We start from the raw sequence: 27,479 nt of genomic DNA, 5'->3' as shown, positions 1-27,479 counted from the left end.
AAAACAGGTTTTATAATAATGGCATTTATTAAGCGCTTACTATGTGCAGAGCACTGTTCTAAGCGCTGGGGAATTTACAAGGTGATCAGGTTATCCCACGTGGGGCTCACAGTCTTCATCCCCATTTTACAGATGAGGGAACTGAGGCCCAGAGAAGTTAAGTGACTTGCCCAAAGTCACACAGTTGACAAGTGGTGGAGCCGGGATTTGAACCCATGACCTCTGACTCCAAAGCCCGTGCTTTTTCCACTGAGCCACGCTGCTTCTCATGGTTTTGAATCCTTGTTTTACAGATGAGGAAACCTGAGGCACAGAGTAATTTGCCCAAGGTCACACGGCAGACAGGTGACAGAGCTGGGACCAGAAGTCAGGTCATCTGACGCCCAGGCACATGCTCTTTTCACTAGGCCACACTGCTTTTCCCTCCTTATTTCTCAAATGAAGCTTCTCCTTGAAGAGTGTCACTCCCTTCTTTATAGCAGTGCTCCATGCCGGCCCATCTATCCTCAGCAACGGAATCGCAGTTTTCAGCTGGGATACAGCATCGTCTGAGGTGCTGAAAGTTCTCCATACAGCAACTGAAATGATGGTACCTCCTAAGTGCTAAGCTCCGTTTAAGACAGAGGGAGAACTGGTCTCCAACTCCCTATTTGACAGACGGGGAAACTGAAGCCAAGAGAAGTGAAGGGACTTTTTTTTTTTAATGGCATTTATTAAGTGCTGACTATGTGCAAAGCACTGGGATTAAGTATCAAAATGCTTAAGGGATAAACAGCAAATAAATGTTTTTTTTTTATTATGAACTGGTCAAACTAGCATCTTGTATGGTTCCAAGGAAGCCCTGTATCTTGTTGGATGAAGCAGTGTGGCCCAGTGGATAGAACACGGCCCTGGGAGTCAGACAAATTTGGGTTCTAATCCCAACTCTGCCACCTTTTTATTTTTTTTTATAATGGCATTATTAGGCACTTACTATATGCAAAGCACTGTTCTAAGCGCTGGGGAGGTTACAAGGTGATCAGGTTGCCCCACGGGGGGCTCACAGTCTTAATCTCCATTTTACAGATGAGGTAACGGAGGTGCAGGGAAGTTCAGTGACTTGCCCAAAGTCGCACAGCTGACAATCGGAGGAGTCGGCATTTGAACCCATGACCTCTGACTCCAAAGCCCACACTCTTTCCACTGAGCCACGCAGTTGCACAGCAGGCAAGTAGCAGTAAACAAGGCGATCAGGTTGTCTCACAGAGGGCTCACAGTCTTAATCCCCATTTTACAGAGGAGGGAACTGAGGCCCAGAGAAGTTAAGTGACTTGCCCAAAGTCACACAGTGGACAATTAGAGGAGCCGGGATTTGAACCCATGACCTCTGACTCCAAAGCCCACACTCTTTCCACTGACTGAGCCACGCGGTTGCACAGCAGGCAAGTAGCAGTACCAGGAATAGAACCCAGGTCCTCTGATTGCCAGTCCCATACACTTTCTAACAGCAATAGAGACAATCCCTGCCCACAACGGGCTCACTCTTACATTACATATCTGTAATTCATTTATAATAATGGCTGCCTCCCACTCTAGACTTGTCCACACACTATTTTGTAATAATAATAATGATGGTATTTGTTAAGCGCTTGCTATGTGCGCAGCACTGTTCTAAGTGCTGGGGAGGTTACAAGGTGATCAGGTTGTCCCACGGTGGGCTCACAGTCTTCATCCCCATTTTACAGATGAGGCAACTGCACAGAGAAGTTAAGTGACTTGCCCAAAGTCACACAGCAGACAATAGGCAGAGCCAGGATTTGAACCCATGACCTCTGACTCCAGAGCCCGTGCTCTTTCCATTGAGCCACGCTGCTTCTCGATGTGCATTTAGCTAAACAAATGATGTGCATTTAGCTTTAATTCTATTTGTTCTGACGACATGACACCTGTTTTGTTTTGTTGTCTGTCTCCCCCTTGTAGACTGTGAGCCCGTTGTTGGGTAGGGACCGTCTCTATATGTTGCCGACTTGTACTTTCCAAGTGCTTAGTACAGTGCTCCGCACACAGTAAGCGCTCAATAAATACAACTGAATGAATGAAGGAAGTCGCTAGGAAAAGGCGCATCTGTGGAAGTGAGGTGACAAGCCTTTAAATCCTGCCTGGTTCCCAGGGCCAAAAAGATGCACCACACCTACCTGTAACCAAGACAATCTACAGAAGTCTGGGAACACCAGATGTGGCTCCCAAGCCATCCTGGATGGACTACAGACTTTGCCAAAGAGAAAATAAAAAGAAGCCTTGAATCTTTCATTAAAATTACATAGCCCTTAATCACGGCTCACCTGATTACGGGCTATTTAATTGTTTACTACATAACTGCTGATTACTAACACAAGAGAAAATTATTATTTCTTTTCCTTGCCTGTCTTCAAAAGCTCTCGCTGTATTATTGTCAGGAAAGAGAGGGCTCTGGAAGAGAAGCACAGCAAAATATGTTGTATGGGTACAATTATGTTTGGGGAAATTTGCAGGGATGGCTTCTTTAACCATTGTCAAATACTGTCTGTGTTCTGCATCACCCCCTGTGCCCCCCTCCACTGGTGCCAACCTGTACCTTCCATGATCGTCACTGGATCTTCCATTTTGGGACGTAGGATGTTCGGCCCAAACACGGTGGCAAGGTTCTGGACGCTCATCTTGTTCACACTCGAGTGAGACTGAACTTCATCCAAAAACCTTGTGGAACCCGAGAGAACACAACGTGACAATCGATCAAACACTGGTCTTTATTGAGCACTTACCGTGTGCAGGACACTGTACTGAGCACTTGGGAGAGTACAATACAATGGAGTTGGGAGATGCATTCCCCACCCAGAATAATAATGACGGTATTAAGTGCTCACTATGTGCCAAGCACTGTTCATCATCATCATCATCATCAATCATATTTATTGAGCGCTTACTATTTGCAGAGCACTGTACTAAGCGCTTGGGAAGTACAAATTGGCAACATGTTCATGGTAAGCAGATTGTCCCACGTGGGGCTCACAGTCTTAATCCCCATTTTACAGATGAGGTAACTGAGGCACAGAAAAGTTAACTGACTTGCCCAAAGTCACACAGCTGACAAGTGGTGGAGCTGGGATTTGAACCCATGACCTCTGACTCCCAAGCCTGTGCTTTTCCCATTAAGCCACGCTGCTTCTCAGAATCAATCAATCAATCAATCAAAAGTATTTATTGAGCACTTACTGTGTGCAGAGCACTGTACTAAGCGCTTGGGAAGTACAAGTTGGCAACATATAGAGACAGTCCCTACAGTCTAAAAGGGACTTTCAGTCCAGAGGAGGAGGCAGACATCAATATAAGTAATTTATATAGGTGGACATAAGTGCTGTAGGGCTGAAGATGGGGTGAGAAATAAGATCAATCGATTGATGGCATTGATTTATCAGCGCTTACCGGACGCAGAACACTGTAGCAAACACTTGAGAAAGCACAGTAGAGTAGGCTGACACAATCCCAGCCCTCTTGAGAGGAGAACAAAATGTCAAAATCAAATGTGCTGGGAGTTTAACCACCTCACATTTTCCCACAAAGGATTCTGGAAAACTAGCATCATACTCATCCAGGATTCTGGTATACTTACGGAGCTTTACCAGAGTTAGCCTAAGGCTATCAAACTGACCAAGAGTGAAATCCCAGAAACACAACTAATGTTTTATATTGAAGAAAGGTTTGCCATTTTCAATAAGAAGACTTTGACCCAAAATTACTGGCCAGTTAGGGTACCTGGGGTTTACTGAAAGAAGGGGAGCTCACAGGTTTAATAGTACTTAGTGGGTTTGTGGGTTTAAGAGAAGCCACGCAGCTTAGTGGAAAGAGCACGTGCTTGGGAGTCAGAGGTCATGGGTTCTAATCCCGCCTCCGCCACTTGTCAGCTGTGTGACTTTAGGCAAGTCACTTCACTTCTCTGTGCCTCTGTTACCTCATCTGTAAAGTGGGGATTAAGACTGTGAGCCCCACGTGGGACAACCTGATTACCTTGAATCATCATCATCATCATCATCATCAATCGTACTTATTGAGCGCTTACTATGTGCAGAGCACTGTACTAAGCGCTTGAGAAGTACAAATTGGCAACAAATAGAGACAGTCCCTATCCGACAGTGGGCTCACAGTCTAAAAGGGGGAGACAGAGAACAAAACCAAACATACTAACAAAAAAAAATAAATAGAATAGATATGTACAAATAAAATAAATAAATAAATAAGTCCCCCCCAGTGCTTAGAACAGTGCTTGGCACATAGTAAGCACTTAACAAATACCATTATTGTAATAACAATAATGATAATAACAATAAATTCTGTTATATGGTACTCTCCCAAATGTTTAATGCAGTGTTTTTAACACAGTAAGCCCTGAACAAGTACCATTGATGGATTGCTTGACTCAAAAAGGAATTCGTGCTCAATGCAATATTGTTATTGCTACAAGTAGTGGTAATAGTATTGTTATTATTATCACAGCACTTCACTGTGTGCCAAACACTACATTAAGCACCAGGGTAGATACAAGATAAAGCAGGTCTGACAGAATCCTGGTCCTACATGGGTAAATATTCTAAGTAGGAGGAAGAAGTGACTGATTCCCCATTTTACAGGCAGGGGAGGAAGCTGAAGGCCAGAGAAATTAAGCGACTTGCTCAAATTGATGCAGCATGCCAGGGGCAGAACATAGCTTAGAACCCAGGTCCTCTGATTCCCAGGCCTGTGCTTTTTCCACTAGGAGATTCTGCTTCCCTTCAACAAATGAAGGCTTTTAGGGGGTCGGTATAGCGTTAACTCTCTGCTCGATGCCCAATCAGACCAGCCCCCCTTCAGTCTCACTGGGTATTTATTCATTTCCTCATTTGCACAAACACCACTCCACCAGGCAGACAGGTTACTTACCCACAATGAGCTTAAAGTTGAGAGGATAAGTCAGAAAAAGAAGCACCCACTTGAAATGCCTTCAGCAGTGCAAGGACGAGGAGGAAAACTCTGAGTATTTGTTGGCCTTCAAATACAAGTTTTTGCTTCCTCTGGAAACCAAGCCCTTAATCCACTCAAAGTGTAACCCGATGCCACTTACTTGCATATATATTTGAGAAGGTTGTAGTTTGCCTGAGGAAGATTTTTCACTTGTTTAGTCAACTCTTGCATTCCCTTTGGGTTAAAAAGGAAAAAAAAAAAAAACGGTTATTTCCAGGAGAAAGGTTGGAATCGTTGATACTGCTTTGGATGCAGTTGGAGCCAACGAAGAGTGATGCTGGGCAAGTAACTTCACTTCTCTGTGCCTCATCTATAAATTTTATAAATCTAAAAAATGGGGATTGAGGCTGTGAGCCCCATGCGGTACAGGGACTGTGTCCAACTCGATTAGCTTATATCCACCCCAGCACTTAGTACAGTGTCTGGCACATAGTAAGCACTTAACAAACACCATCATCATTTATTATTCAACACCACACCTCTTTCAAGTGGGTAGTTGCTTTTAGCAAAGAAGAGGGAAGAGGGTTTTAGAGAACAGGGGTCCCACCAATAAGTACCCTCCTACTTAGACTGTGAGCCTCATGCAGGACCTTGTAAAAGGTATTGTTACCTTTTATAACAATAAACCTTTAAATCTAATAATTACCTTTTATAACAAATAATAATTGTGGTATTTGTTAAGTGCTTACTATGTGCCAGGCACTGCTCTATATGCTGGGGTGGGTAATAAATAATAGTAATAATGATGGCATTTATTAAGCACTTACAATGTGCAAAGCACTGTTCTAGGTGCCGGGGAGGTTACAAGGTGATCAGGTTGTCCCACGAGGGGCTCACAGTCTTAATCCCCATTTTACAGATGAGGGAACTGAGGCCCAAAGTTAAGTGGCTTTCCCAAGGTCACACAACAGACATGTGGTAGGGCTGGGATTAGAACCCAGATTCTTCTGACGCCCAGGCCTGTGCTTTATCCAATAGGCCACGCTGCTTCTCCACCATTCAGCTTCTTGTGTCTATCGCAGTGCTTAGAACAGTGTTTGACACAGAGTAAGTGCTTAACAAATACCATAAAAAAGGTGCTCGTCTCTCATTTATTCATTCATTCAATCGTATTTATTGAGTGCTTACTGTGTGCAGAGCACTGTACTAGGCGCTTGGAAAGTACAAGTTGGCAACATATAGAGACGGTCCCTACCCAACAACGGGCTCACAGTCTGGAACCTACGCATCAGGCAAAAACTCCTCACCCTGGGCTTCAGGGCTCTCCATCACCTTGCCCCCTCCTACCTCACCTCCCTTCTCTCCTTCTCTAGCCCAGCCCGCACCCTCCACTCCTCTGCCGCTAATCTCCTCACCGTGCCTTGTTCTCGCCTGTCCCGCCATCGACCCCAAGCCCACATCATCCCCCGGGCCTGGAATGCCCTCTCTCCGCACATCCGCCAAGCTAGCTCTCTTCCTCCCTTCAAAGCCTCCTCCAGGAGGCCTTCCCACACTGAGCCCCCTCCTTCCTCTCCCCCTCCCACCCACGTTACCTCCTTCCGCTCCCCACAGCACCTGTATATATGTTTGTATGTATTTATGACTCTATTTATTTATTTGTACATATTTATTCTACTTATTTTATTTTGTTAAGATGTTTTGTTTTGTTGTCTGTCTCCCCCTTCTAGCCTGTGAGCCCGCTGTTGGGTAGGGACCGTCTCTATATGTTGCCAACTTGTACTTCCCAAGCGCTTAGTACAGTGCTCTGCACACAGTAAGCCCTCGATAAATACGATTGAATGAATGAATGAATAGAAGGGGGAGACAGACAACAAAACATAGAAACAAAATAAAATAAATAGAATACTAAATATGTACAAGTAAAATAGAGTAATAAATCTGTACAAACATATATACAGGTGCTGTGGGGAGGGGAAGAAGGTAGGGCGGGGGGGATGGGGAGAGGAAGGAGGGGGCCTGGGAAGGCCTCCTTCCCAGGTCCAGCCCTTTCGTCCGCCCACTTCCTCCCCATCCCGAGGGACCCTGCATAGGCCCACGTCCTGTGACTCTCACCTGCGGCCGTGTGGGATGTAGGGACTGTCACATTATGGAGTCAAGCCGCCACTGGCCACCAATCAATCAATCAATCAAATCGTATTTATTGAGCGCTTACTGTGTGCAGAGCACTGTACTAAGCGCTTGGGAAGTACAAGTTGGCAACATATAGAGACAGTCCCTACCCAACAGTGGGCTCACAGCCACCACTGCCTGCTAGTTGCCCTTTTCCGCTCAATACCCCGGGGTAGTCACAACCAGGGCAGCTGCAGCAAAACAAGTCCATCCAGCTCCCATGGGAAAGGCAGGGAAGGGACAGGAGAATGTCAATTGGCAGGAGGGGAAAAAAAGGTTAGAAATTCTGCTCTTTACCCTCCAATCAATCAATCAATCAATCAATCGTATTTATTGAGCGCTTACTATGTGCAGAGCACTGTACTAAGCGCTTGGGAAGTACAAATTGGCATCACATAGAGACAGTCCCTGCCCAACAGTGGGCTCACAGTCTAAAAGGGGGAGACAGAGAACAGAACCAAACATACCAACAAAATAAAATAAGTAGGCTAGAAATGTACAAGTAAAATAAATAAATAAATAAATAAATAGAGTAATAAATATGTACAACCATATATACATATATACAGGTGCTGTGGGGAAGGGAAGGAGGTAAGATGGGGGGATGGAGAGGGGGACGAGGGGGACAGGAAAGAAGGGGCTCAGTCTGGGAAGGCCTCCTGGAGGAGGTGAGCTCTCAGCAGGGCCTTGAAGGGAGGAAGAGAGCTAGCTTGGCGGATGGGCAGAGGGAGGGCATTCCAGGCCCGGGGGATGACGTGGGCCGGGGGTCGATGGCGGGACAGGCGAGAGCGAGGTACAGTGAGGAGATTAGTGGTGGAGGAGCGGAGGGTGCGGGCTGGGCAGTAGAAGGAGAGAAGGGAGGTGAGGTAGGAGGGGGCGAGGGGATGGACAGCCTTGAAGCCCAGGGTGAGGAGTTTCTGCCTGATGCACAGATTGATCGCAGATTGATCGCAGATTGATCGCAGATTGACCCTCCCCACCGTCCTCTCTCCCTTCTCTCAGACAACCATCAGCTGCTTCTGGTTTCTTATGGGCTTCTTCCAGGAAGGACTCTGGCCAAGGCCTGGCATGTTAATGCTAGCCCTCAAAGACCACTCCAGGAAGGCAATCAATCAATCGTACTTATTGAGCGCTTACTGTGTGCAGAGCAATCAGAGCTGCCACCACTTGGAATGGCAGGAGGGAAGAGGAGCAATGGGCAGAGGGTGGGAGGCTAGGGACTAGCTCCCACTGGCTCCTCCTCCTCCTTGGGGTGGTGGTGTTATTGATGGTATTTTTAGACTGTGAGCCCACTGTTGGGTAGGGACTGTCTCTATATGTTGCCAACTTGTACTTCCCAAGCGCTTAGTATAGTGCTCTGCACACAGTAAGCACTCAATAAATACGATTGATGATGATGATGATGGTATTCGATAAGCACTTACTATGTGTCGGGCACTGTACTAAGTGCTGGGGTAGATACAAGCTAATCAGGTCGGACCTAGTCCCACACGAGGCTCACAGATCTAATCCTCATTTTACAGGTGAGGTAACTGAGGCCCAGAGCTGTGAAGTGACTTGCCCAAGATCACACAGCAGAAAAGTGGCAGACCTAGAATTAGAACCCAGGTCCTTCTACTCCCAGGCCTCTGTTCTATCCACTAGCCATGCTGCTTCTCTCGTGTGTGTGTTTGTGCGTGCGTGCACGCGCACATGTGTCCTGCTCTTTGGAGGTGAAGGACCCAATTAAGCCCACCCTAAGACCGGCTCTGATCTCTACGAGATAAACAAAATGTAGTGTCCCATTTTCCAGAGAGGAAAACTGAGGCCCATTGAAGGGGTGACAACATACTCAGCTTCCTCTACCCATCACGGTGGATGTTGGTGAGGAACTGACCCCTCCACCCAGCTCTCTCTCTTCCAAGAATGTCGTCTAGCGGTCGCTGGAGAGATTTCAGGGTAGAAACTCTATCTTAAAACTTCCCTCCCTTCTTCCAGCACCTCCCCATTGGAAGGTTCATTCATTCATTCATTCAATCATATTTATTGAGCACTTACTGTGTGCAGAGCACTATGCTAAGCGCTTGGGAAGTACAAGTTGGCAACATATAGACGGTCCCTACCCAACAGCGGGCTCACAGTCTAGAAGGGGGAGACAGACAACAGAACAAAACATGTTAACAAAATAAAATGTGCGGAGGGAGGGCATTCCAGGCCAGGGGGAGGACATGAGACTTCCTGACTCCCAGTTCTGTGTCATCTGCTCTTCATTTTTCATCTCTGCTTTACTTGTAACCTGTTTCAACTGCTCAAATATCTCTTAGCAGCAATAAAGCAAGAATGTTTTCAATCCAGAAAATGAAGCACTCTGCATCTGCTGAAAGACCCGTCAGTGGATAGCCTGGGACTTGGATAACCTTGATAGTTCATGTGGTTCACTCCTCAGGAGCCAGGAGACCCTGGAAGCCCAGGCCGGTGGGGGGTGGAAAGAAAAGGGGGGTCAGGACAAGAATGAGGAGTGGTACACAAAAGAGGATGGGGAAGGAATCCTAGCTAATCAGTGTGCAAATATTTACTAGATAAGGATGTACTATCTCTCCAGCCTTTTATCTCTCCAGGTCCAGCTGAGCAAGGAAGACATAACCTTTCCCCAAACCCCAATCAGGCAGTGCCGGATGCTTATCACCAGGAAACCATGTGGGTGTCACTCCCTCCACTCTTCCCACCCCTAACAACCCCTGGGAGCCCTGAAGATTGGACAGGGCAGATACCAGATCCCATCCCTTGAGGGTGGAGGCCTCAGCTTTCTCTAAACCTACCTACAGGAAGTGTGACTGTGTCACCGTCCTCTCTGATTCCCATCCAAGGACGGAGAAACCCAACCCAAAAAGGGGTAGACTTCTTGCGGCACAGACTCTGCTCCACAGAACAGAGATTCAGCGTGGCTTAATGGATAGAGCACGGACTTGGGAGTCAGGAGGACCTGGGTTCCAATCCCGCCTCCACCACGTGTCTTCTGTGTGGTCTTGGGCAAGTCACGTAACTTCTCTGGCCCTTAGTTACCTCATCTGTAACATGGGGATTACGACTGTGAGCGTCACATGGGACAGGGACTCTATCTGACCTGTCTTGTATCTACCCCATCATCACCATCAATCGTATTTATTGAGCGTTTACTGTGTGCAGGGCACTGTACTAAGCGCTTGGGAAGTACAAGTTGGCAACATATAGAGACGGTCCCTACCCAACAGTGGGCTGTGCTTGGCATATAGTAATCTCTTAATAGATACCACAATTATTATTAGCAGTAGTAGTAGTAATAGTATTCCATGGCATAGTGGATAGATTTTAGTCCTGGGAGTCAGGTGGTCATGGATTCTAATCCTGGCTCCACCACCTGTCTGCTGTATGGCCTTGGGCAAGACAATTCACTTCTCTGTGCCTCAATTACCTCATCTGTAAAAAAAATAAAATAATAAAATAATAACGGCATTTGTTAAGCGCTTACTATGTGCCAAGCACTGTTCTAAGCGTTGGGGTAGATACAAAGTAATCAGGTTGTCCCACATGGGGCTCATAGTCTTAATCTCCATTTTACAGATGAGGGAACTGAGGCCCAGAGAAGTTAAGTGACTTGCCCAAGGTCACACAGCAGACAAGTGGCGGAGACGGGATTTGAACCCATGACCTCTGACTCCAAAGCCTGTGCTCTTTCCACTGAGCCACGCTGCTTTTCTGATTGAGACTGTGAGCCCCACATGGGATAGAGACTGTGTCCAACCTTCAAAGCCCTACCGAGAGCTCACCTCCTCCAAGAGGCCTTCCCAGACTGAGCCCCCTCTTTCCTCTCCTCCTCCCCATCCCCCCCGCCCTACCTCCTTCCCCTCCCCACAACACCTGTATATATGTATGTAAAGACTTATTACTCTATTTTACTTGTACATAGTTACAATTCTATTTATTTTGTTAATGATGTGCACTTAGCTTTAATTCTATTTATTCTGACTACTTGACACCTGTCCACATGTTTCGTTGTCTGTCTCCCCCTTCTAGACTGTGAGCCCGCTGTTGGGTAGGGACCGTCTCTAGATGTTGCCAACTTGTACTTCCCAAGCGCTTAGTATAGTGATCTGCACACAGTAAGAGCTCAATAAATGCGATTGAATGAATGAATGAACAAATTTGCTTGTATCCACCCCAGCTCTTAGTACAGTGCCTGGCACATGCTAAGTGCTTAACAAAAGCAATCATTATTAAACGCTAACCATGTGCAGAGCACTGCACGAGTACCTGGGAGAGAGTATACAATCAATCAATCAATCAATCAATCGTATTTATTGAGCGCTTACTATGTGCAGAGCACTGTACTAAGCGCTTGGGAAGTACAAATTGGCAACACATACAGGAGGGAATTAGAACAGTCCCTGTCCCCTCAGGGAACCTAAGGCTCCTCTTCTCTTCTCCTCCTACTGGTGCTGTCACCTACACCATTCCAAAGTGACAAATGCCATTCCCAGAAACTGGCTCTGGCATCTCCCAGGAAGTCCAAACTCGATCCTTCCCGCTGCAGGGAAGGACGCTCCATCCTCCGGGCCTCGAGGATGACGGACGCCCACGGGGCCGGGGAACCTCCCTCTCCCAGCGGGGTCTTGGAAGGAGGTGGAAAGAAAGGACTGAGTCACTGACCTCACCCTCATCCTTGGAAAGAAGCTGGGCACAGGAGAGGAAGTCCTCGTATCTGGCGAAGGGGACGACGGGCTCCGGCAGCTCCCGCAGGTAGAGCTTGAGGAGGGAGGCGACGGTGTGCACGTCGGTGGAGCTGCAACGGGAGCAGAGGGGAGAGGAGAGGAATCGACAGGACCGCCACGCCACTCGGCTTTACTTTCTAGACTGTGAGCCCGCTGTTGGGTAGGGACCGTCTCTAGATGTTGCCAATTTGTACTCCCCAAGTGCTTAGTACAGTGCTCTGCACACAGTTAGCGCTCAATAAATATGATTGAATGAATGGATGAACTGAGAGCTCACTGTGAGCAGAGGACTGAGCACTTGGGAGAGGACATTCAACCAAGCCGAGCTCTGCCACGTCTTCCCGGTGGTGGTGGTGCGGACGCCCAGCTGGAAAAAGTCCCCGGCGGAAGCATTGCCACCTAAGGCAGGAGGGAAAATGCCCAGAAAAGCCCAAAGCGGCAAAGAAAGTTCAGTTTGGGAAATAGGGTGTCAGTTTAGCACAGGGAAAGGGTGTCAATCGATCAACCAATGGTATTGATTGAGCACTTACTGCGTATGGAACACTGCACTAAGCACTTGGAATGGTCCAAAACAGAGTTGGTAGTTGTGATCTCTGCCCACAAGGAGCTCACAGTCTAAAGGCGGAGACATATTTCAGAGACTTTCCCATCTCTGTTGACGGCACTACCATCCTTCCCATCTCACAAGCCCGCAACCTTGGTGTCATCCTCGACTCCGCTCTCTCATTCACCCCTCACATCCAAGCCATCACCAAAACCTGCCGGTCTCAGCTCCGCAACATTGCCAAGATCCGCCCTTTCCTCTCCATCCAAACCGCTACCCTGCTAATTCAAGCTCTCATCCTATCCCGTCTGGACTACTGCACTAGCCTTCTCTCTGATCTCCCATCCTCGTGTCTCTCTCCACTTCAATCCATACTTCATGCTGCTGCCCGGATTATCTTTGTCCAGAAACGCTCTGGACATATTACTCCCCTCCTCAAAAACCTCCAATGGCTACCGATCAATCTGCGCATCAAGCAGAAACTCCTCACCCTGGGCTTCAAGGCTGTCCATCACCTCGCCCCCTCCTACCTCACCTCCCTTCTCTCCTTCTACTGCCCAGCCCGCACCCTCCGCTCCTCCACCGCTAATCTCCTCACTGTACCTCGTTCTCGCCTGTCCCGCCATCGACCCCCGGCCCACGTCATCCCCCGGGCCTGGAATGCCCTCCCTCTGCCCCTCCGCCAAGCTGGCTCTCTTCCTCCCTTCAAGGCCCTGCTGAGAGCTCACCTCCTCCAGGAGGCCTTCCCAGACTGAGCCCCTTCTTTCCTCTCCCCCTCGTCCCCCTCTCCATCCCCCCGTCTTACCTCCTTCCCTTCCCCACAGCACCTGTATATATGTATATATGGTTGTACATATTTATTACTCTATTTATTTATTTATTTATTTATTCTACTTGTACATTTCTATCCTACTTATTTTATTTTGTTGGTATGTTTGGTTCTGTTCTCTGTCTCCCCCTTTTAGACTGTGAGCCCACTGTTGGGTAGGGACTGTCTCTATGTGATGCCAATTTGTACTTCCCAAGCGCTTAGTACAGTGCTCTGCACATAGTAAGCGCTCAATAAATACGATTGATTGATTGATTGATTGACTTAACTTCTCTGTGCCTCAGTAACCTCATCTGTAAAATGGGGATTAAGACTGTGAGCCCCCTGTGGGACAACCTGATTGTAACCTCCCCAGCGCTTAGAACGTTGCTTTGCACATAGTAAGCACCTAATAAATGCCATCATTATTTATTATTATTATTATTATTACTTGAGGTAGGAATTGAGTCTACTCATGCTACTGTCCTCTCCCCTGCAGCATGGACCGGGGGAAAGAGCAGAGGCTTGGGTGTCAAGAGACGCTGGTCCTAATCCCAGCTTTCTCATGTGCCTGCTCTGTGACTTTGGGCAAGTCCCCCAACTTCTCTATGCCACAGTTTCCTCTTCTGTATTTTTTTCTCTTTTAATGAAATTTAAGTGCTTACTATGTGCCAGGCACTGTACTAAGCTCTGGGGAAGGCACAAGCTAATCAGGTTGGACACATTGGGTTCGTTCCTCATTTTACAGATGAGGTAACCGAGGCACAGAGAAGTGAAGTGACTTGCCCAAAATCACACAGCAGACAAGTGGCAGGGTCGGGATTAGAACCCAGGCCCTCTGCCTCCCAGGACCGCCAGGCTAGTCTAGAGGCCAGTCTAGAGGCCATCCACTAGACCTCTAGACTGTGAGCTCGTTGTGGGTAGGGAATGTCACTGTTTATTGTTGTATTGTGCTTTCCCAACCGCTTCATCATCATCATCATCATCATCAATCGTATTTATTGAGCGCTTACTATGTGCAGAGCACTGTACTAAGCACTTGGGAAGTACAAATTGGCAACATATAGAGACAGTCCCTACCCAACAGTGGGCTCACAGTCTAAAAGGCGGAGACAGAGAACAACAGTCAGCGCTTAATAAATACGATTAAGCGAATGAATGAATGCTGCTTCTCTCTCCCACTTAGACTAACAGCTGTATGTGAGACAGGACCTGTGCCTGATCTGCTCATCTTATTTCAACCCCAGTATTTAGCACAGTGCTTGGCACATAATAAGTGCGCAATCAATCAATCAATGGGATTTACTGAGTGCTTACTCTGGGCATTTGGTATTCACCCACTCTCAGCACTTGTGTACATATCTGTGTGGGTTAGTTGTGGGCAGGGAATGCGTCTAACAACTCTGTCATACTCTACTCTCCCAAGCACTTGCTTTAGTGATCTGCAAAAATTAATAGCTTAATAATATTAATAATAATAATAATGGTGGTGATATTTGTTATTGAGAAGCAGCATGGCTCAGTGGAAAGAGCACGGGCATTGGAATTCGAGGTCATAGGTTCAGATCCCGGCTCCGCCAACTGTCAGCTGTGTGACTTTGGGCAAGTCTCTGTGCCTCAGTTACCTCATCTGTAAAATGGGGATTAAGACTGTGAGCCCCCTGTGGGACAACCTGATTGCCCTGAAACCTCCCCAGCGCTTAGAACAGTGCTTTACACATAGTAAGTGCTTAACAAATATTATTATTATTATTATTATTATTATTATTATCATTATTATTATTATTATTATTATTATGCGCTTACTATGTGCCAGACACTCTTCTAAGTGCTGCTGGGATGGATACACGCAAATAGGGTTGGACACAGTCCCTGTCCCACATTGGGTTTACAGTCTCAATCCCCATTTTATGGATAAAGTAACTGAGGCACGGAGAAATGAAGTGATTTGCTCAAGGTCACAGAGCAGCTAAATGGCAGAGCTGGGAACAGTGCCTGGCACATAGTTAGTGCTTAACAAATACCATAGTTATTATTGTTATTATTATTATGGAACCCATGACCTTCTGACTCTCAGACTCATGCTCTATCCACTATGCCTTTCTGCTTTTCAGACATACCATTAAATAATAAATACCACTGATCGATTGATGGGTTGATCTAACACTCCCCCACTGACCGAGATGCTTATACATGGTTTTAACTTTTGGTCTTCATAACAAACACGTTTGTTTGTTGACTCTGCAAAGTCAGGATTGTCCCACCCAAATCGGACCACCTATTCACCTTGGCCATATCTCACGCAAAAGGGCAAGGTGTAGTCAATGACAACAGAGTCCTGAATTTCAATCAGCTCATTGGAATTAACATCAAGTTAATTGCAACATCCCCTCTGATAATAATAATTCTATGTTCTGGGGTAGATACAAATTAATCAGGTTGGACACAGTCCCAGTGTCCCACATTGGACTCACAGTCTCAATCCCCATTTGACAGATGAGGGAACTGAGGCCTGGAAAAGTGAAGTGACTTGTCCAAGGTCATACAGCACACATGTGGCCGAGTCAGGATTAGAACCCAAGACCTTCCGACTCTCAATCAATCAATCAATCGTATTTATTGAGTGCTTACTGTGTGCAGAGCACTGTACTAAGCGCTTGGGAAGTACAAGTTGGCAACATATAGAGACAGTCCCTACCCAACAGTGGGCTCACAGTCTAAAAGGGGGAGACAGAGAACAAAACCAAACATATTAACCAAATAAGATAAATAGAATAGATATGTACAAGTAAAATAGATAAATAAATAAATAAATAGAGGTAAATAAATAGTTAAATAGATAAAAATAAATAAATAAATAAAAATCAATCAATCAATCAATCAATCAATCAATCTCAGGCCTGTGCCCCGTCTACTATGCCAGACTGCTTCTCTAGTCTCTAGATTATAGATCTGTGGGCAGGGTATGTGTTTTATTGTTACACTCTCCCAAGTACTCTCTCACATATTTAGTTCAGTGCTCTGCACACCATAAGCGCTCAATAAATGTGATTGAACGATGGATTGATCGTGCAGATCACTGTACTAGCAGCATTTGGAAAAGTACAGTATAACAGAGTTGGCACATGCATTCCCTGCTCACAAGGAATTTACGGTCTAGGGGAAGAGAGATATTGAAATAGATTAAGGATAGGAGAATTAGAGAAGAATGTTTATGTAAGGACTGTGGGGATGGGATTAAGTATCAAAATGCTTAAGGGATAAACAGCAAATAAATGCTTTTTTTTATTATGAACTGGTCAAACTAGCATCTTGTACGGTTCCAAGGAAGCCCTGTATCTTGTTGGATGAAGCAGTGTGTTCCAGTGGATAGAACACAGTCCTGGGAGTCAGATGAATTTGGGTTCTAATCCCAACTCTGCCACTTTAAAAAAAAATTTTTATAAGAGCATTTATTAAGCACTTACTATGTGCAAAGCACTGTTCTAAGCACTAGAGAGGTTACAAGGTGATCAGGTTGTCCCATGGGGGCTCACAGTCTTAATCCCCATTTTACAGATGAGGTAATTGAGGCCCAGAGAAGTGAAGTGACTTGCCCAAAGTCACACAGCTGACAAGCGGCGGAGAAGGGATTTGAACCCATGACCTCTGACTCCAAAGCCCGTGCTCTTTCCACTGAGCCACGCTGCTTGCCACTTGTCTGCTGTGCGACCTTGGGCAAGTCACTTCACTTCTCTGGGCCTCAGTTACCTCACCTATAAAATGGGGATTGAGATTGTGAGTCCCATTTGGAACAGGGACTGTGTCCAACCCAATTTGCTTGTAATAATAATAATAATAATGATGGCATTTATTAAGCGCTTACTATGGGCAAAGCACTGTTCTAAGCACGGGGTATCCATCCCAGTGCTTAGTACAATGCCTGGCACACAGTAAGTGCTTAACAAACACCGTAATAATAATTAAAATAATAATAATAATAATAATATTTTTGGCACCTAATAAGAACTTAACAAATACAACAAAAAAAGGGCTTGGCACCAAATGTGGTTAGACCACTTTGTCCAATCAGCCCTGAGCTGCCCACACCCAGATCTGTGCCCGGAGAACAGACTGAGCCCCCTCCTTCCTCTCCCCCTCCCCCCAGCCCTACCTCCTTCCCCTCCCCACAACACCTGTATATATGTTTGTACAGATTTATTACTCTATTTTACTTGTACATATTTACTATTCTATTTATTTTATTTTGTTAATATGTTTTGTTTTGTTGTCTGCCTCCCCCTTCTAGACTGTGAGCCCGCTGTTGGGTAGGGACCGTCTCTATACGTTGCCAACTTGTATTTCCCAAGCCCTTAGTCCAGTGCTCTGCACACAGTAAGCGCTCAATAAATACGACTGAATGAATGAATGAATTCCTAGAGAAGAAGGAACTGCACACTCACATGCCTGAGCCAAAGCCCTCTCTGGATGGGGATCAGGGGAGGATGGCACAAGTGTTCTGAGCTGTTTGCCCCTCATGGCTTCATTGCTCCAGGCCAGCCTCACCCATGGCTGCCAAACAGGACTGCAAACAGGGAGATTGCCAACAAACTGACTGCTGCTTTGAACGATAATGCCATCATCATCATCATCATCATCATTAATCGTATTTATTGAGCGCTTACTATGTGCAGAGCATTGTACTAAGCGCTTGGGAAGTACAAATTGGCAACATATAGAGACAGTCCCTACCCAACAGTGGGCTCACAGTCTAAAAGGGGGAGACAGAGAACAAAACCAAACATACTAACAAAATTAAATAAATAGAATAGATATGTACAAATAAAATAAATAGAGTAATAAATATGTAGAAACATATATACATATATACAGGTGCTGTGGGGAAGGGAAGGAGGTAAGATGGGGGGATGAGAGGGGGACGAGGGGGAGAGGAAGGAAGGGGCTCAGTGTGGGAAGGCTTCCTGGAGGAGGTGACCTCTCAGTAGGGCCTTGAAGGGAGGAAGAGAGCTAGCTTGGCGGATGGGCAGAGGGAGGGCATTCCAGGCCCGGGGGATGACGTGGGCCAGGGGTTGATCACGGGACAGGCGAGAACGAGGTACGGTGAGGAGATTAGCGGCAGAGGAGCGGAGGGTGCGGGCTGGGCTGGAGAAGGAGAGAAATGCCCCAATAGAGGCTCCACTATTCTCTGTGGCCAGTGGTCTATCTTGGAGAGACAGGCCACAGAGCTTCACTGACTCTGGGAATTGCCTGGGAAAGAGACCCCCAAGATTTGAGGCAGAAGCAGCCCGGCCTAATGGACAGAGCACAGACCTGGGGGATAAATACCCCAAAGATCTCAAAGCAATGGGCTGGAGAAAGCAGACCATGGGAAACAACGTGGCCTAGTGGAAAGAGCACGGTCCTGGAAGTTAGAAAGCCTGGTTTCTAATCCTCACATCCGCCAAACTGGCACAATTCCCCCCTTCTAGACTGTGAGCCCACTGTTGGGTAGGGACCGTCTCTATATATTGCCAACTTGTACTTCCCAAGCGCTTAGTACAGTGCTCTGCACACAGTAAGCGCTCAATAAATATGATTGATTGATTGATTCAAAGCTCTACTGACAACTCACTTCCTCTAGGACGCCTTCCCAGACTGACCCCCTTTTCCTCTGCTCCTCCTCCCCTTTGCCCCTACTCCCTCCCTCTGCTCTACCCCTCTCCCTGCCCCACAGCACTTGTGTATATATGTACATTTTTATTATTTTATTCTCTTTATTTTATTAATGATGTGTATATATCTTTTAGACTGTGAGCCCACTGTTGGGTAGGAACTGTCTCTATATGTTGCCAACTGTGTATATATCTATAATTCTACTTATTTATATTGATGCTATTGATGCCTGTGTACTTGTTTTGTTTTGCTGTCTCCCCCCTTCTAGACTGTGAGCCCGTTGTTGGATAGGGATTATCTCTGTTGCTGAATTGTACTTTCCAAGCACTTAGTACAGTGCTCTGCACACAGTAAGTGCTCAATAAATACGATTGAATGAATCCCAACTCTGCCACTTGCCTGCTTTGTGACCTTGGGAAAGTGAGTTGTCTGAGCCTCAGTGCCCTCATCTGCAAAATGGGGATTCAATATCTGTTCATTCAATCGTATTTATTGAGCGCTTACTGTGTGCAGAGCACTGTAAGCGTTTGGCAGAGTACAAAATAATAATAAACGGACACATTCCCTGTCCACAGTGAACTTACAGTCTCTGCTCTCCTATTTAGGCTTTGGGACCCGATTACCTTGTATCTGCCCCAGCACTGAATACAGTTTTTGGTATATAGTAAGTGCTTCACAAATGCCACAATTATTATTATTATTATTACTATTAACTAATCTTGCAGACCCCAGAGAGCACCTCTCTTCAGTGCAGGGTTAAAATCTACCGGTTGCAGTTAGAAGTGGGAAGAAAGAGTTTGTTTCTTTGCAACTCCCAGCAGCCCTTAATCCACTCTAGATAAGGAATTCCTGCAGAGGTGAACAAGAAAACCAGAAACAACACAGCAGGAGCTAAGTTACTTGTAGCTCTGAATAGCAGTTTACAATCTCTTTACTTCCACAGCCTCCGGCTTCAGATGCTAGCTCAATTCAGATTATATTAAGGGGTCTACTCCCCTCTCCTTCTGGGGAAAAGTAAAGGCTGGAGGGATAGTAGTAAGATCTTGTCCGTATCTACCACTCTATTTCTTTTATTTTGGTAATATGTTCTGTTTTCCCTGTCTGTCTCCCCCTTCTAGACTGTGAGCCCGCTGTTGGATCGGGACCGTCTCTATATGTTGCCGACTTGTACTTCCCAAGCACCTAGTACAGTGCTCTGCACACAGTAAGTGCTCAGTAAATATGATTGAATGAATGAATAAGTGCATGACTATCTTCTAGACTGTGAGCCCGCTGTTGGGTCGGGACCGTCTCTATATGTTGCCGACTTGTACTTCCCAAGCGCTTAGTACAGTGCTCTGCACATAGTAAGCGCTTAACAAATACCATTATTATTATTATTACTATTTATTTTGTTAATATGTTTTGTTGTCTGTCTCCCCCTTCTAGACTGTGAGGCTGCTGTTGGGTCGAGACCGTCTCTATATGTTGCCGACTTGTACTTCCCAAGTGCTTAGTACAGTGCTCTGCACATGGTAAGCGCTTAACAAATACCGTTAGTATTATTATTATTACTATTCATTTTGTTAATATGTTTTGTTGTCTGTGTCCCCCTTCTAGACTGTAAGCCCACTGTTGGGTAGGGACCGTCTCCAGATGTTGCCAATTTGTATTTCCCAAGCGCTTAGTACAGTGCTCTGCACACAGTAAGCTCTTAATACCATTATTATTATTATTAATAATAATAATAATAATGATAACGATGATGATGATGGTAATGATATCTGTTCAGTGCTTACTATGTGCCAAGCACTTAACTAAGTGCTGTGGTATATATAGTATAATCAGATCCCACATGAGGCACAAAATGTAAGTAGGACAGAGAACAGATATTGAATTCCCCTTTTTGCAGATCAGGGAACTGAGGCGCAGAGAAGTTGAGTGACTTGCCCAAGGGCACATAGTGGTTAAGTGGCAGAGCTGGGATTAGAACCAAAGTCCTCTGACTTCCAGGCCCGGAGAGGGATATAAAGAAATGGGCTAAAATAACACCTTCAGAACTTATTCTAAAATGGCAGTGAGATGAGACAGTGTAGAGATAATCTAAAATCAAACAGTGGTGTTTATTGACTGCTTACTGTGTGTGTAGCACTGTACTGGATGCTTGGGAGAGTACAATAGAGTTAACAGATATGATCCCTGTCCTCAAGGAGTTTACAGTCTAGTTGGGAAGACAGATATTAAAATGCATTCATATGGGGAAGCAAAAGCGTACAAGGATATATACACAGATACTGTGGAAGTGGAGGTGAATATCAAAGTGCTTAAAGGGTACAGATCGACCAAAGACATAGAAATGGGAGAGAGTTGGGTGGGGAGATGAGAGATTAATCAGGAAAGGCTTCCTGGGGAGATATCATTTTAGTAGAAGAGCGTGGTTGTGGTCTGTGGATGTGAAGAGGGAAGAAATTCCTGCAAGAGTTCCAGAAAGGATCAAAGGGCGGGTGGAGGTTGAGAAAGGGAAAGATGAAAAATGAGGGGAGCTCACCTCCTGAGACCTTCCCTAACTAACCCCCCCCCGCTTTCCTCTTCTCCCACTCCCTTCTGCATCGCCCTGACTTGCTCCCTTTATTCATTCCCCATCCCAGTCTCACAGCACTTAAGTACAAATCTGCAACTTATTTATATAATAATAATAATGATGATGGCATTTATTAAGCGCTTACTGTGTGCAAAGCACTGTTCTAAGCACTTGGGAGGTTACAAGGTGAATATTTATTCATTCATTCAGTTGTATTTACTGTGTAATCACTATGTGCAGAGCACTGTACTAAGTGCTTGGGAGAGTACAATACAATGAACAGACACATTCCCTGCTCACAACAAACTTACAACCTACAGCTGGGGAGAGAGATATCAATACCAACAAATAAAATCACAGATGTGTACATAAGTGCTGTGGGGCTGGGAGGGGGGAAGAACATGCAGAAGATGAAGAAGGGAATGGGAGATGAGGAAAGTTGGGAATTACTCTGGGAAAGCCTCTTGGAGGAGATGGGCTTTCATTAAGGCTTTGAAGCAGAGGTCAGGGGGTTGGGGGGAGTAATTGTCTGGTGGATTTGAGGAGGGAGGGGGTTCCAGGTCAGAGGCAGGATGATAGGTGAGAAGGAAGCACAGTGAGAAGTTTAGCACTAGAAGAGCAGAGTGTGCGGATTGAGTTGTATAAGGAGAGAAGCAAGGTGAGGTAGGAGGGGGCAAGATGGTAGAGTGCTTTAAAGCCAATGGTGAGGAGTTTTTGTTTGATGCGGAGGAAGATGGGCAAGCACTGGAGTTTCTTTTAACAGTGGGGTGACACGTCCTGAACGTTTTTGTAGTAAAATGATCCGGGCAGCAGAGTGAAGTATGGACTGGAGTGGGGAGAGACGGGAAGTTGGGAGGTCAGCAAGGAGGCTGATGTAGTAATCCAGGCGGGATAGGCTGAGTGATTGTATTAACACGGTAGCAGTTTGGGTGGAGGGGAAAGGGTGGATTTTAGCGATGTTGTGAAGGTGGGACTGACAGGATTTAGTGATGGATTGAATATGGGCCTTGAATGACAGAGAGGATTCAAGGATAATGCCAAGGTTACAAGCTTATGAGATAGGAAGGATTGTGGTGCTGTCTACAGATATGGGAAATTCAAGAGGAGGAAAGCGTTTGGGGGGGAAGATTGCTTCATTCATTCAATCGCATTTATTGCGCGCTTACTGTGTGCACAGCACTGTACTAAGTGCTTGGGATGTATAAATCGGCAACATATAGAGATGGTCCCTACCCAACAACGGGCTCACAGATAAGGAGCTTTGTTTTGGACATGTTAATGTTTTGGACGTGGTACTGTTTTCTCCCCCTCTATAAGATCGTTGAGAGCAGGGAATGTGTCTCTTTATTGTTATATTGTACTCTCCCAAGCACTTAGTACAGAGAAGTAAAGAGAAGCAGCGTGGCTCAGTGGAAAGAGCATGGGCTTTGGAGTCAGAGGTCATGGGTTCGAATTCCGGCTCCACCAGGTCTGCTGTGTGACATTGGGCAAATCACTTAACTTCTCTGAGCCTCAGTTACCTCATCTGTAAAATGAGGATTAAGACTGTGAGCCCCACATGGGACAAACTGATCACCCCCCAGCGCTTAGAACAGTGCTTTGCACATAGTAAGCGCTTAACAAATGCCATCATTATTATTATTATTATTACAGTGCTCTGCACACAGTAAGCACTCAATAAATACAATTGAATGAATGAATGAACCCTCTAGACCCAACAGTAAATTAACGAGCCAACTATTGCTAACACTGATGTGTTTAATGTTAATACAGCAAAGGAAGCAGGGTAAGCTCATTATGGGTAGGAAGAGTGTCTTCCAACTCGCTTATATTCTCCCGAGTGCTTAGTACAGTGCTCTGCCCACAGTAAGCACTCAATAAATACGATAGATTGATTATGACCTAGTGGAAAGAGCACAGAACTGGGAGCCAGGGGATCTGGATCCTAAACCTGGCTCTGCCCCTTCATCATCAATCGTATTTATTGAGCGCTTACTGTGTGCAGAGCACTGTACTAAGCGCTTAGGAAGTACAAGTTGGCAACATATAGAGACAGTCCCTACCCAACAGTGGGCTCACAGTCTCCTGCTGAGTGACCTTGGGGAAGCTACTTCGCTTCTCTGTGCCTTAGTCTCTTCCTCTGTACAAAGATGATTACTTAATAATAATGATGGCATTTGTTAAGCGCTTACTATGTGCGAAGCACACTTCTAAGTGCTGGGGGGGATACAAGCTGATCAGGTTGTCCCTTAGGGGGCTCACAGTTTTAATCCCCATTTTACAGATGAGGTAACCGAGGCACACAGAAGTTAAGTGACTTGCCCAAAGTCACACAGCGGACAAGTGGCAGAGCTGGGATTAGAACCCATGACCTCTGGCTCCCAAGACTGGGTTTTTTCCACTGAACCCCGCTGCTTCTCTAATCTGTTCTCCATTCTTATTAGACTATGAGCCCAATATGGGACAGACACTGTGTCTGATTTGATTGTCTTATATCAGTGTTTAATAAGTACCTAACAAATACTGCAGCTTTTACTATTAAGGGCTCCTCCCAGAGTAAAATCTTTCCATTTTTTATTCCTGATCATTAGAAATATGACAGAATTTCTTTTTTTATGGCATTTGTTAAGCATTTACTAAGTTCCCAGACACCGTATTAAGGGCTGGGGTAGATACAAGCTAATTAGGCATCCACAAGACGCTCACGGTCTTAATCGTCATTTTACAGATGAGGGTAACTGAGGCACAGATAATTTAAGTGACTTGCCCAAGGTCACACAACAGACAAATGACAGAACTGGGTTAGAACCCAGGTTCTCCTGACTCCTAGGATTGTGCTCTAACGACTAGGCCATGCTGGAAGAGAAGAGGGAGAAGGCAGGATGAAAATGCAAGACTCACAGTACATGTCCACACTCATTAACTCACACCCACAGACTCACACCCACACACTCTGCCATACACAGAGCCGCTTAGACAAAAGAAAAAAGCATACATCCACACCCTCAGGTTTCCTCAAAGCGTCGACAATTAAACTTCCACTCTCTCAGGGGTACTTCAGTCACCCTGGATCAAAGTCTTCTCACCAGTAGGACAGGTGGTCTTGTGAGTTTCTTGAGTCCACTCCCAGCCACCTCTATCAGCAACTTCTCTCAGCAGCAGAGGAATGTCCCTAACCTACCTTCAGCGAAGCCTGGCTTTTCAAGTGCCATTTAGAGGGCAAATATTGACTGTTGTTTAGTATCAAAGAGAGGAGGCCCGGGCTGCTGGGGGAAGGAGGAGGAGGAGGGCACAGGAATGAAAACTATGCCTTCAATGAATCTTGAAGGGCATTCAAGTAATTCTCAGAACATCAGCACTTCAGACTTCCTCGAAGTCGCAAATCCATGGCATGGGCAATTTTATGAACAAGAAGAGTGTGGGAGAGAAGAAGAGTGGAGGGAAACGGGGAAAGAGGAGTGGGAGGGGAAGAAGAGTGGGAGGAGAGGGAGAGGAGACTTTTTTTTTTTGGTCTTTTCTCTTTAAGGGTTTGGTTCCAGGGTAGATCACAAGCAGAGAGAACACTGGCAACCTTCACAAAACACTGGGCTCTGAGGCACATGTGACGACATACATTTCTCCGTGCTAATATCACACATGTCATTCTGTGGAATTCCACTGAACTTGAAGCATTTCTCCAAGGCAGGGGTCCCTGAAGCCCCTCACACTTTGCTGCGGAGTCTGGTCATTCATTCACTCATATTTATTGAGCACTTACTGTGCGCAGAGCACTGTACTAAGTGCTTGAGAGAGTACAACACAACAATAAACACACATTCTCTGCCCTCAATGAGCTTACACTTCCAAGCCTTAGAACTCAGTGGTAGTGTTTGTTAATAACTGTAGTATTAGTTAAGTGCTTAGTTTGTGCCCAGCACTGTATTAAATGCTGGAGTGGATACAAGTAAATGGGGTTGGACACAGTCCCTGTCCCACATGGGGCTCACAGTCTTAATCTCCATTTTACAGATGAGGAAACTGAGGCCCAGAGAAGGGAAGGGACTTGTCCAGGTCACAAAGCAGTGGCAGACATGCCAGGGGGAGGGCTGTGTGCTTTAAAGAAAAATGAGGGTGACCTTTGCTGTATCTGTTCCAGACAGGGGCCAGGCAAGCTGAAAACCAGATTATCTGGTATAAACCCAGATGACTGGTCATCTGAACAAAAGGTGAAAACGTGTCTGGAACTGGATTTATTCCAGCCCACAGCTGGTAGCGTTATTCCTCTAAATTGGCAAAGTCAACTGCGGAAGTCTCCAGACTCTAGCGGCATGAGAAATTGTGTGCCCTGATGAAAAGACCACTTCCCTGCGAGTCCTGGGTTCCAATTCCAACTCCCCCACTTGCCTTCTGTGCAGCCTTGGGCATGTCACTTAACTTCTCTGTGCCTCAACTTCCTAACTGTAAAAATGGGGATAATTCTTCTACCTCCCCCTATGACTATGAGCCCCACGAGGGGCAGGGATTGTGTCTGATTTAACTGTATTTTATTTATCCCAATGTGGGGTACAGTGCTTGGAGCATAAGTGCTTAACAAATACCACAGTTATTATTTTTATTATTCAAGGTCACTTAGTTTAACGCTATTGATGGAGACAAGCACTGGTAACCTTTGGAAGACAACTGCCTGCCCTCTTCTCTAGCTTCATAAATACTACGACTACTGCTACTATTACAACTACTATTACTACTACTCTCTCACCTTGAAAATTCTCGCTCTTTTTTCTACCACTGCCAGAGACATGGCTATCTTCCCTCCAAATCTTTCTTGGGATCCTTTCTGGCTCCTCAGTGCTGTTCCATTAAACAAGACTTCTTCCCCTTTGACTTCTGCAAAAGTTGGTTAAGAATCTTCTTTTTCTAGTTGGTTCACCTTCCCTTATCCTTTCAAAGGATGAACACAGTTTTTTGAGGATCCATTTTCTGTAGACAACATTTCTGCAAACAGGGAGCCTCTTTCATTCATTTGTTCAATCATATTTGTGTGTGTCGGGGGGTGTAACTGTCTGTTAGATTTGAGGAGGGAGGGCATTCCAGGACGGAGGCAGGATGGGGGAGGGGGCCGGGGACGAGACAGCGGCACAGAGAGAAGGTTAGCATTAGAGGGCTGGGTTATAGAAGGACAGAAGCGAGATGGGGTGTAGGGGGCAAGGTGATGGACTGCCTTAAAAGCCAATGATGAGGAGTTTTTGTTTGATACGGAAGTGTATGGGCAACCACTGGAGTTTGTTGAGGAGGAGGATGACATGTCCTGAACGTTTTTGTAGAAAAATGATCTGGGCAGCAGACTAAAGTATGGACTAGAGTGGGGAGAGACAGGAGGCTGGGAATGTTCTGAAGACCCCTTCTGACCCTTTTCTCTCCAAGCCCAACTGTGCCCACCGACAGTATTAAATACCAGCATACTGCTACAGTTACTCTCTTCCCCTTAAGTAATGACAAACTCAGTTCCTTTTTCATCATATCTCTGCCTGGTAGCCCCCCCCTCAATCAAATTAAAATGTTTCCACTTCGCTTTCCAAATTCTCATTCTCTTCTTATTAACCTTTTCTCTTTGTCCTTTTCCCCAAGGTTCTAAGCAGCGTGGCTCAGTGGAAAGAGCCCGGGCTTTGGAGTCAGAGGTCATGGGTTCAAGTCCCGGCTCTGCCACTTGTCAGCTGTGTGACTTTGGGCAAGTCACTTAACTTCTCTGTGCCTCAGTTACCTCATCTGGAAAATGGGGATTAAGACTGTGAGCCCCCCGTGGGACAACCCGTTCACCTTGTAACCTCCCCAGCGCATAGAACAGTGCTTTGCACATAGTAAGCACTTAATAAATGCTATTATTATTATGATGATGATGATGATGACATTCTCCCTGCTGTTCTCCCACTGGGTGCTTTGCATAATGGTCTTACAGCCTCATTTCATTATGTGCACATACATTTAACATGCTATTTGTTAAGTGCTTACTATATGCTAACCACTGTGCTAAGAACTGGGGAAGATACAGTACAATGAGAGCAAACTCCTTGTTCCACATGGGGCTCA

General features: G+C 45.8%; 1 protein-coding gene across 1 annotated transcript in view; it reads right to left on the bottom strand.

Moving 5' to 3' along the window:
• ARHGAP22 (Rho GTPase activating protein 22) overlaps nucleotides 1-27,479 on the bottom strand; it is a 372,891-nt gene that overhangs the window by 29,451 nt on the left and 315,961 nt on the right. The window contains exons 5-7 of the mRNA XM_038743958.1: nucleotides 11,788-11,920; nucleotides 5,114-5,187; nucleotides 2,594-2,715 (exon numbers count right to left, since the gene is read on the bottom strand). Coding sequence (XP_038599886.1) covers nucleotides 2,594-2,715; nucleotides 5,114-5,187; nucleotides 11,788-11,920 — 329 coding nt within the window. The remainder of the gene's footprint in view (nucleotides 1-2,593; nucleotides 2,716-5,113; nucleotides 5,188-11,787; nucleotides 11,921-27,479) is intronic.

The sequence above is a fragment of the Tachyglossus aculeatus genome, chromosome 3 (genome assembly GCF_015852505.1).
Source record: "Tachyglossus aculeatus isolate mTacAcu1 chromosome 3, mTacAcu1.pri, whole genome shotgun sequence".
Classification (NCBI taxonomy): Eukaryota; Metazoa; Chordata; class Mammalia; order Monotremata; family Tachyglossidae; genus Tachyglossus; species Tachyglossus aculeatus.
The sequence above is the reverse complement of the archived record's forward strand: the minus strand, read 5'-3'. Positions and strand labels throughout refer to the sequence as shown.